The sequence below is a fragment of the Rattus rattus genome, chromosome 16 (genome assembly GCF_011064425.1).
Source record: "Rattus rattus isolate New Zealand chromosome 16, Rrattus_CSIRO_v1, whole genome shotgun sequence".
In the NCBI taxonomy this organism is placed as follows: Eukaryota; Metazoa; Chordata; class Mammalia; order Rodentia; family Muridae; genus Rattus; species Rattus rattus.
The window spans coordinates 6,658,080-6,669,364 of NC_046169.1; the positions used below are offsets into that span (position 1 = coordinate 6,658,080).

Genomic DNA, 11,285 nt, shown 5'->3' on the forward strand with positions numbered 1-11,285 from the left:
ACCTGAAAAAGTGAGCCTAAGACCGCCACCCGTCTGGCACCAGGCAGGCCTGGAAGGGCTCCCAGGAGGAGGGGCAAGTGGGAGGCCAGGAAAACACCCCTGGGACCATGAGCCAAGACAGACGACCCTGTCACAAGGGGCTACTAGGGTGGCCCTGGCAAGGATCAAGCCCAAGATGACTAGTGCCATGGGGCCTGGACAGGGAGCTAGCTTGAGATGACTACCAGATCAGCACTGGACAGGACTAGGGTGTAGGGGGCAGACCATGCCCGAGGTGACCCCTGCCTGGTGCCATAAGGCAGAGCTGGGCAGAGCATTCCCGAGACCACTCGGAGGTGATCCCAGACACTCAGAGACCCCGGCCCCACTAAGAGGAGCGAGTAAGTGGTGGAGAAATGGAAGAGAAAGAGACGCAGAAGAATGTGGGCACAGTGAAGGAGGCAGAACTGGACTCTGAGGGTAGTAAGGAGCAGCCCGTTGCGACTAGCTGGTGATGCCGCCTGGCACCATGGCGGAGTCTTGACCTGTGCTGTCTCCAGGGGTCATGTCTAGGTCTGTGAACCTGCAGTAGCAGGGGTCGGTTACCACCAAAGGCTAGGTGGACATGCCTGATCTAGGCTGCCTCCTGGGGACACATTGATGTGTGAGGGACTGGCTCCACTCCTCACCTGAGCTTGCCCTGGAGGCATGAAAGCAGGGGGGCTAACCTCACCCCTGGCCAGCTCTATTACTACAGAGTGCAAGCCCAGCAAATTGCAGGGGTTTTGGGTGAGCTGGCTGAGGATGTAAGTGTGGGAGACCTGGTCCTACCACTGGTGTCCCATTCAGTAGCTGGGACAAAGTAGAGATCCCCTCGTCCTCCCTTACCCCTGTGGCAGGGAGGAGACATGGCACTGGGGTCATAAAAGCAGGAGAGCTGGCCCTACCCCTCACCTGTTGCAGCATTCAGGAGAACTGACCCTGTACCTCCCCCAGGGTAGCACAATAGACCTGACCCTGGATGTGGGGCTGCAGAAAATGCAGGTCCAAAAAAAAAGGCAAAAAAAAAGAAGGGCGGGAGGGGCCCCCTGCCTGATGCAGTCTGTGGACAGTGGCACAGTCCTGAGGAGAGACACCTTCTTTCTTCCTCGTCCCTGCCATCTATGGCAGGTGAGAGCTGGCATGGGGTCATGAGAGTGGGAGAACTGTCCCTGTCCCTCATCAGCTGGCACACCCAACAGAGTGGGCCCTGGGTTGGGGATTTAGCTCAGTGGTAGAGTGCTTGCCTAGTAAGCGCAAGGTCCTGGGTTCAGTCCCCAGCTCCTAAAAACAAAACAAAACAAAACAAAACAAAAAAACAGAGTGGGCCCTGTACCTCACCTGGGCAACAGGGTAGAGCTGGCCCTGGTTGCAGGGGTTGTGAATGAGCCAGTCCCAAGGGCCTGAGAGTGGGAGAGCCTGTGTTATAACCAGCTCAGATGCCTCTCAGGCCCAGATCTAGGGCTTTGAATTGTCCCACCCCAACAGCTACCCCATGAAGGGGCCAGTCCTACAGGATCTCCATGACATAGGGCAACAAAAGATATCTGAGAGGTGTCACAGTGAGGTTTCAATATTAATAGAGTAGCAGAAGCCAGAGGCCTAGTATCAGACCCATGAGTCATCGAAATGAGCATTTACAAACAAAGAAATGTGGCCAAAAGGGTGTGCATTGGGACACACTGGGACACACTACAACTCCCACAAAGAGATTTTCTTCTCTCTACTAGGGAGGAGGTTGCAAGGGTGGAGGGCTTGAGGGAAGGGAGAAATGAGTGGGACTGGAGTATATGGTGTGAAATTCACAAAGAACCAAGAAAAAGGGTTTTTTTTGGTTTGTTTGTTTTTTTTTTTTTAATGGCTTAGAAAGCAAGCAAGAGAATGGGGTTAAGGCAATGTCTCTGCTGTGGGCAACGGGCTAAAGGCCATCTCTGAAGTGTCTGCCTGGACAATGACTTTACCGTTGGTCACTGGCCATCAGATGGAGACTCAACAAGGAACAACTGATACATGCAAGCAGCTCTGAGTTACTCCTCTCTCGCTCAGACTGCTGGGGGAAAGGTCCCGTTCCCAGGCCTGAGTAGCACCCGGAGAGGTGGACAGCTAACATCTAGCCTCCATTTGATTTGGTAGTGGGACCTTGGTCCCATCTCACAGTGATGTCCCAGGGGGAAGGGGGAATGTCCCACAGGACCCAAGTGTCTATTTCAATAGATGCTCTTTTCCGGAAGAGAGTTTTGTTTCATTTTGTTTCTCTGTGTAGCTCTGGCTGGCCTGGAACTCAAGAGATTCACCTGCCTTTACCTCCTGAGCCCTGGGATGAAAGGCCTGAGCCACCACCTCCCAGCAAAGATTTTAATACGCATTTGTCGGAATGCAATCTAGGTGTAAGAGTCAGAGAGAGATAAATGCCGAGCAGAAAAATAATGAGAACAAAAACAAAAAACAAACCAAAAAAACAAAAAACTAACGTTTGTCAGATAGCCTGAGATCAGAGGGAATTCTTGTAATTCACCTAGGGCCACCTTGACAGAGACACCTTAACAGGACCAGGCAGTTTAAACTAGGGTCATTTCTTGTCTCCTAGGTTTTGAAACTGAGTTCCAAGACCAGAGGAGCAGTGTTGGTTCCTTCTAAAACTCTCTCTCTCTCTCTCTCTCTCTCTCTCTCTCTCTCTCTCTCTCTCTCTCTCTCTCTCTCTTCCTGGCTTGCAGGAGCCACCTCTCCATCTGGTTTGGGTTTTCACTGAGATAGGGTTTCACAGTGTAGCCCAGGCTGGCCTGGAAATTCTGGTCCTCTAAACCCTGTCTTCTCAGTGCTGGGATAACAGGGGTGCCCAGCTCCCCCTGTGTCTTTTATTGAGTCTGTGCCCTCATCGTCTCCTCTTTTAAGGGTTCTGAATGTGACCACATCTTACCTCCCGGCCTATTTAAAGACCCTGTCTCCTACTGTAGGTACATTCTGCAGCCTCAGGGGTAAGCCCGCAGCACAGTAATTTTAGGAGAAAGCGCTCCATTCGGTACACACAGAACTGGTCTAAAAAAGTCATCCTAATGCAAAGGAAATAGCTAACTGCTTCTCCCAGTACCTCTCTCTGAGCAGGGAGCCAACACGAGTGTGGACTGATCCCATTGGCTTTAGCAAAGGGCCGAGCCCAACACAACCAGCAGAAGAAACTGCTCCCAAGGATTCTCTAAAGTCAGGCCCAGTCTGACCCTGGAGAAGGGCAGCCAGGACTCCTGAAGGCCTTATCTCCCTTACCTACTGTAGCCGCCTGTGTGCCCTGTGACACAGGGGTCACATTAGCCTTTGACACACCCACACGGGTAAGGACAACACCAATGGGTCTCAACGGTCTGCAAATTAAGGATGTGAAGTTGATATGGGGGGTGCAGTGAGAGGAGGAAGAGTTGGAGGGAGAACAGCCAGTCGATATGATCGAATGAATTATATAAAAATATGGAAATCTCAAGGGAGGAATAAAAACAAAAACCCAAGCACCTCCCAATTTGGGCATGACTCAAGGAGCATGTCTTCCCTTGAGCTGAGAAAGCCCACACACGACAGAGGCCCAGAAACCTGCTGGCAGATGGAAAGTTTCCAGCATTGTCTGTCCTTCCCTGGTGCTTTAAAAAGAACCTAGGAACCCCAGGGGTGGGGCCACAGGGTCCAACAAGGTGATCTCCAAGTACAGTGGCTAACCTAGTCTCCTACACTCACCAGCTGTTTTTCCTGTTTTGTTTTGTTTTTTAAGGCAGGGCTTTCTGTAGCCCAGGCTGGCCACAGACTTACTGCGTAGCTAAGGGTGACATTGAGTTTCTGATATTCCTGCCTCTACCTTCCCGGTGCTAGGATTCCACAAGGTCTGTGCTGTGATTGGGGTGTATTTGGGGAAGGGAAACCAGCAACCTCAAGTAAGTTAGGAAGCACACTGTCAGCTGAGCTATGTCCTCAGCCCCCATTGAATTGTTTTCCTTGTATTTTAAAAACCTTCATTTTGGGGGAGGAGCTCAAGGGGGGGAGGGACGAAGATCTGGGTGGAAAGTGACTAACAGAGAAAAAAGAACAGAAAGCCCCAGGTTTACTTGATCTCACCTTAAAGGGAAAACAACAGATAAAGCTATTTTTTCAATTTAAAAAAAAAAACAAAACAAAAGCCTTTATTTTGTGCCAGGCATTGTGGTACATACCTTCATTCCCAGCACTAAGGAGGCAAAGGCCTTGAATTTGATTTTAAGGTCAGCCTGGTCTACAGAGCCAGTTCCAGGATAACCAGGGCTACACAGACAAATCTTGTCTTAAGAAACAAAAGCAAAACCCCACCACTAACAACAACAAAACTCCCTTCATTTTGCCTTAACCTTTCTAAAACACACACACATACACTCACACACACACTCACACACACATACACTCACACACACCACACACACATACACACACACTCACACACACACACACTCACACACATACACTCACACACACACATATACACACACATACACTCACACACACACACATACACAAACACACACACATACACTCACACACACCACACACACATATACACAAACTCACACACATACACTCAAACACATACATACACACACACACATACACTCAAACACACACACATACACTCACACACACCACACACATACACACACACACTCACACACACATACACTCACACACACATACACTCACACACACAGAGACCTACTAGTATAGTAACCACTCCTTTATCTACTGTTTCATATTCTTTGCCTTCAATTACATATATATGTACATTTTTGATGGCTCTGGTTTGAACCCATGGCCTTACTTATGACCAGCATGCATCCTGTCACCTAGCAATACCACCAGCCCTCTTTGGTCCCTGTTTTCAGAGGTCTTTGAATCAAAGATAAGGGTTTAATTAAAAAAAAAAAAAAAAGGACGATTTTTAAATTCAAACTGTAAAGCACTGATAAAAACTGGCATGTGCTCTAGAATGCATAATGGGGAGGGGGAGGGGAAGGAAGGAAAGGGGGGAGAGGAGAAAAATTTGTGGGGAACACACCCCAGGTTCAAGAACTGCTCTCCGAAAGGTTCCCATGCTGTCCCACGAGACGGCATGGGCATTACTTCCTTCACGAAGCCTGCTCATCTCTAAGTCATCCACATACACAGGAAGCTCTGAGCAGCCTCTGCTGGCTTCTGAGCCACTCAGCCAGCAAGCCCCTGAGCTGCTCCTCCGGGAGAGGAGAGGAGGAGAGAGGCCTTTGTTGTGCTGCCTCCCCTGCCTCCTCTCACACCACAGCACAGCTCAGGTCCAGCACCTCCCGATGTCTGAGAGCCAGGGAACTGAGAGAGAGGGAGGAAGAAAGCTCAGAATGGAGTGGTACAATCCTGGCCGTTTGGGGCTTCAGCGGGGACAAGGCAGATCCATATGAGTGGTTTTTACACGGAAGCACTTCTGCCCCCAGGAGACTTTGGGCAGCAATCCTTAGCTGTCACACGTGATATATCTATTTCTATCCAGATCCATATATGGGTGTATGTCCATATCGCTATAGAGAGAGAGATCTAGATATACAGATGATATATAGATGTAGATCATCTGAACTAAGATACCAGCCAGGGAAGATGGAGGAGCTGGTCCCCTGGAAGATGGAAGGAGGCCTTCCCTTTGAAGTGATTCTCTACTTCCTAGAAGAGGGGGTGGTCCTTTTCTCAGATCTGAACCTTTACCTGCCCAGAGTCTTCTAGCTCTTCACTCAGGTCAAAGCTGTGTATGATTGGTCATCTCGGCATTCCCTAAATGACTGAGGAAACAGCTACACTCCTGCCACAGACGTTGACACTCCTGGTAGCAATCCCAGTGCAACCACAGCAGTGTCAACCATTGCGCGTAGTACCCTATGTGAATTCTGTCCTTCATTATCGCAAGGAAACCGAACACAATGACCGAGTTTAAGTGAATGGTAAAAGTCGTTTGTAAAGCCAGAACTGTGGATTCTAGGTATCCAATCTCTTAGCCACCAAACTCTGCTGGGAAAAGGACTTTGTCGCCTGAAATAAACTTAACCATCTCTGTGTGTATTTCAACGATAATTTATAGAAAAATTTCATCCTGGTCGTTCAGTTTTAGTCTAATTTTAAAATTCGCCTTACAAACTCCGAATTCCAGCTCAAACCATGAGTTTTAAAGTCTGAGGCTTTTATAACTTACGGTTTGAGTTTTGTGTTTCTCCGGGATGGAGTTTGAAACTATGCTGTGGAGGACGGCTTTGATCCTGACTTCAACCTAGAACCTGTGGTTATGTCCCCCACAAAACCCAGACTATTTCCACATTGAGGCGGGAGGCTATAAGGTGAGGCCGGTGTGATCAGAATCCTGTAGCTACTTTAGGAAATCGTCACTGTCGCTGTGGTCCAGGCGGCAGGATAGTGAGCCCAACCGCTTGCTGCCCCGGCAGCCGCCTCCGCTCTTTCCTGCGCTGCGCTTCAACAGGGTCAGGAGAAAGAACGGAGGTGGCAGGAGAAGGCCGGCCGCGCTCTTTTCCCACTATGCACCAGGGTCGTCCACCAGAAAGCCGAAAGCCAAGAATGTCAGGAAAATTAAGCCCTGGGAAAGAAATCCTCAGAGAAGAAACTTGGCTCCCGGGAGAACTGAACCGGTGTAGACTCACGACGCACAGCAAATCATCCCCAGTTTCTGCAGGTCACTGGGAGGAGCAAGACCCAGGGAGGGTGGCGATAGGAGTGGGGTGTGAGGAAAGGGTTCAGCCTCTTCCTTTCTTTCTTAGCCTTGCCTCCCACCCCGCAACTGGACTCCCAGCACGGTTTGAAACTGTTACTTGTGGAGAGGTCTCTCACAGAACCTGTCCTTTTGCGCAGAAACCACCCATTCAGGTACTGCTGGTAAAGACCTGGTTTTAAAGGAGCGCTTTGAATCCGCTGCAGCCTTCTGCACACCGAGAGTCATGGCTGTGATCCGCCCCTGAATCCTACCGAAGACACACTTTTGGGTTTCATGAGACTGAAGGACTCAACAAATCTTACGCGGTGGTCATGTCAGCCAGGAAGGCGCTGGCTGCAGTCGTCCCAGCAACAAAATGTCAGTCGCTACTCTATGGTCCTGAAACCCTTGGCTGCCTTTAGTTTGGCACCTTGACCTCTCCGGGGAGGATAGAGACTAGTCCGAGTGAAGCTGAGGTTCGGATGGATGGGAATGGGAGCGGGGAGCGGAGCGCAAGCGGTGAGGCGGTGAGCAGGGGCAAGCAAACGACTCCCTTCGCTCTCCTGTACAAAAAAACCGGAGGAAGCAAAAGTGGCTTCTCCGGGGAACGCACGCTGTTTGTTCTAGAGGAGAACTAGAGAGAGACCCTCGTACTGAGCCTGATTTGGACGAGAAGACAATACAAGCGAACGTCATTAATGTTGAGCAGTCCTAGCTACACTTCTTTTCCGCTTAAGAGGTTCTTTGCCTAGACATAGCGGGTTCATTCGTGGTTCCCCTGGGGGTGTTAGAGAAAGGGTAGTGGGCTTCTGGAACAAAGAGAAGAGTTCTAGGTATCCGATAAGAAATAGAGAGCTAGGGCTGGGGATTTAGCTCAGTGGTAGAGCGCTTACCTAGGAAGCGCAAGGCCCTGGGTTCGGTCCCCAGCTCCGAAAAAAATGAACCAAAAAAAAAAAAAAAAAAAAAAAAATAGAGAGCTAGAGAGCACCTGGATCGGCTGTTTGCCCAGTTTTGAATCCCGGAACTGCCATAATCCTGTCACTGGGTGTCTAAGCGTTTGTGCGCACAGTCTCGGCGGAACTCCACGCATCTCATCTAACACAGATGTTTAAAAAGCCCTCACAGACCCTCAAGGAAGGCTTGAACCACCTGGAATCGAGCGCCAATGCAGGGACCTTTTACCTGAAAGCAAAATCAGGGTGCCCTTTCTAAAGGCTAGAAACGCAAACCCTGAGAAGGCTGGATCTCTGGTTTCTACCCTTGGATACCAGGGAGGCGTCGCACCTTTTGTGGGAGATCGGAGGTAGCAGCCTGCCCGCCCTGCACAGGAATACTGGGAAGGACAGGCAGCTGCAGCAGAATCCCGGAGCTCCAAGAGCTGAAGGCTGAGGAGCTGAGCTCGGACCTCTGAAACACCCAAGCAGAGAGTGCCAGTCCTTATCTGTGCCTGCCTGGCCTACATTTTAAGCTAAACCTGGGGACCCCGGGGAGGCAGGGGGATTTCTAAGAAAAAAAAAGTTTATTTAAAATTTTGTACATAAATAAATAAATAAATATCTTCTGGCATTACAGAGACCATACAACAACACAGTCAGTCAGTCCCCAGAAGGGGTCGGGACCTGGACGATGGGGGAGAGGTTGTTTACAGCGGCTTCATTTGAAAGGGGGTGGAGAGAGTGTTGGAAACAGTCATTTCCCCCAATACAATACCATTTGAGACAGTCCTCTCTGCTAAGGGGACTTCTTCGAACAGCAAGACCTGATCCCTGTTTAAGGGACAAACGGACAGAAGGAAGAGGCTTCCGGAGTGGGGGGGAGGGGTAACAAACGCGTTGCATAAACGACCACTGTGTGTGTGTGGGGTTGTGGGGGAGTCGAGAACAAGAAAAAAAATGTTAAAAGGAAAGCAAACAGCCACTAGCGGAGTGAAAAAGCCCAGTTTGACCGAGGAAGAGAGGGTTGTGGGACAGAGGAAGCCTGAACCAGTCCAGAGTTAGCGGCGAGGAGGCGCCGGCGGTCAGCAAGGCGCTGTTCTCCGGCCTGCGTGCCTGGGGGGAGGGGGGGAGAAGAAGCTGTGTCCTGGGAGGAGGACCCAGCGTTCACCATTTGGAGTCCTCCTAAACACCCTGAAGCCCTAGTGACAAGGACTTCAAGTCTCTGCTAAGGTCTCAGCTCTGCGTAGAGCTGTGCACCACCGCAAAGCCCTACCAATCCATCGATTGGCAGCCGGAGCCTAAGAACCAGTCTTTGAAGTGCGGGAAGGGCCGGGGTAGGGGGGGACCAATGGTCCTCTAAAAGGCGCACCTACGGAGTGACTGTGAGATCTCTGTCATCCTTCCCGGAGGAAGATGGAGACATGGGCAATTCGTCGTCGTCCTCTGAGCATTTGGCTGAGGAGAGCGAAGAGCACTTGCAGCCTTGCGGTGCGCCCCCGCCGGCCCCCGCCCCAGCTCCGCCGCGGTGGTTACTGCCCTTGCCTTCTTTCTTGTGCTTCACCCGGCGGTTCTGAAACCAGATCTTCACCTGCTTCTCGGACAGATTCAGATAGGTCGCGATCTCGATGCGCCGCAGGCGGGACAGGTACATGTTGGAGGCGAACTCGCGCTCCAGCTCCAGGAGCTGCGTGCTGGTGAACGCCGTCCGCATCCTCTTACTGCTGGGCAGCTGGTTCGAGCTACTGTCTGGAGGGCGACGTGGGGCAGGGGGGGTGGGGGGAGGAGAGAGAGAGAGAGAGAGAGAGAGAGAGAGAGAGAGAGAGAGAGAGAGAGAGAGAGAGAATCATCAAACCTCTGTGAGCCGTGGGCCTAATTTCCCGCTGAACTGGAGCTAGCTTCAATCTTGGACTCAAGACAAACGCCCCTTCCTCTCACCACACTCCACAGGCGAGTGCCTCCTTGCCAAGTCACAGACTCCCCAATTCTCCTCCGAATCGGTTGTTAATAACACCCCTTTATGGAAGTCACCGAAGCTGACCTTAACTCAACCCCTTCCCCTTGGCCCCAGACCCAGGATCTTCAGTCTTCTCCCCGGTTCCTACGTCCAGTCCCAGTCTAGCACTGTGAGCGCCCTTCCACCTCACCGGCCCCATAGCGCGCCGTTTTCCCATTCCTAGCTCGCTCACTTGCCCCACTGAGATCACCCCTCCCCACAAGTTCGCACGGGGACCCCGCTTACCCACGGAGATGCAGTGAAACTGTCTGGGATCCGGCAGCGGGTAGGAGGTCTGGTAGAGTGCGGCAGCTGCTGCGGCCGCGGCGGGGCCGTGGGCGACTCCGGGAGACACAGAGTGCTGGCGGCCCAGGGGTGCGTGGCAGTACTGCGATCCGAAGGGAGGGAAGGACGCCTTGAGTAGCGGCAGCGCCGGCGGCCCGGGGGGCCCGTGCAGCTGCGAAGCGGTGACACAGAGGGGACACACGCACAGCAAGCCGGCCTTGCGCGCGTGGCAGGCGCCCGGCGAGAGGCCGTGGAGCGCGTGCGGCGGGGGGACCGCGTAGGGGAAGAGCGGTGGCGGGCTGCCCTCCGGAGCCTTCTTGTCGCTGGCTTCCCGCAGCACAAGGGAGTCCACCAGGAAAGAGCGCGGCATGGCTCCGGCGCGCGGTCCACCTGCTGCCAGCCCGCCCCTGGCGCCCGAGGGAACTGCGGATCCTGCAGTGGCTTCCCTCTGCCGCGGCCACCCGCAGTTTCCCGGGTCCCGGAGGCTCCACGCGGGGCTCAAGCCGGGGCTGGAATCACCTTGGCTGCTGCTGCGGGCGCCGCCCGGAGCGCGCGAGGTGCTGGCCAGCGCTAGTGGTGCTGAAAGACGCCGGCGGCGCCGCTTAAATAGGACTATTGCCATGTGATGGGCTACGCCAGGAGCGGCCCGGGCCTCTCAATAGGGTTTTTGTGCCCTTTCTCTTGGCATTCACTCTGCACGCTTCCTCATTATTTCACTTGTTAACTAAATGAACTGCATAATGTACTCTATTCTTGTCAACCCCACCCACGCCGTAACAGGCGCACTCGCCCCCCTCCTCTTCCCTTTTCGGGTTTATTTTCTCATTCTCCCGCGATTTAATATTCTTTTCTTTCTCTTTATTTCTTACTCTCCTTTGGCTTTGCGCTGGCGATCGGCCCATTTATCTTATTGATTTCGCACTCGTGCTGCCTCGCTCGCACAGATCCCCGTGGGCGCACGCCCATCTCCTCTGCCCACTTGATCGTGGTCCCTTTCTTTCTGTCACTTCTTCCTTGACCGCCTCTCCCCACCCCACCCCCCAACACGCACTACCCCTGTCCCACCAAGTACACTGCTTTCCCTTAGTTCTCGAGCTCAACTCTTCATCCTGGGAGCATCCTAACAGGAGGCCACCATTCCCACCTGTGGAGTCCCTGCTCCCCCACAGACAGAAAAACAGGGTTTCTGAGTAGGAGATACGCCTCAGAGGACGAGAGAAAGGCTCACTAGAGACTAACCTCATCTCTGTCCCTGATTTCTCTGAAATTTTCAAAGGGTCTCAATTTTGGTGTTGCCTAGGACTCCTCGTCTTTGTTCCGTGGACCCTGG

At 52.3% G+C, this 11,285-nt stretch overlaps 1 protein-coding gene across 1 annotated transcript; it reads right to left on the bottom strand.

The window, feature by feature from the left end:
• Positions 1–8,907: 8,907 nt before the first annotated feature.
• Positions 8,908–10,325, bottom strand: Gsx1 (GS homeobox 1). Its single transcript, XM_032887169.1, has 2 exons — positions 9,917–10,325; positions 8,908–9,423 (listed from the first exon to the last, which is right to left on the bottom strand). Exons 1-2 carry the CDS (start codon positions 10,323–10,325, stop codon positions 9,047–9,049), a joined length of 786 nt encoding a protein of 261 aa, XP_032743060.1. The 3' UTR covers positions 8,908–9,046.
• Positions 10,326–11,285: the final 960 nt, after the last annotated feature.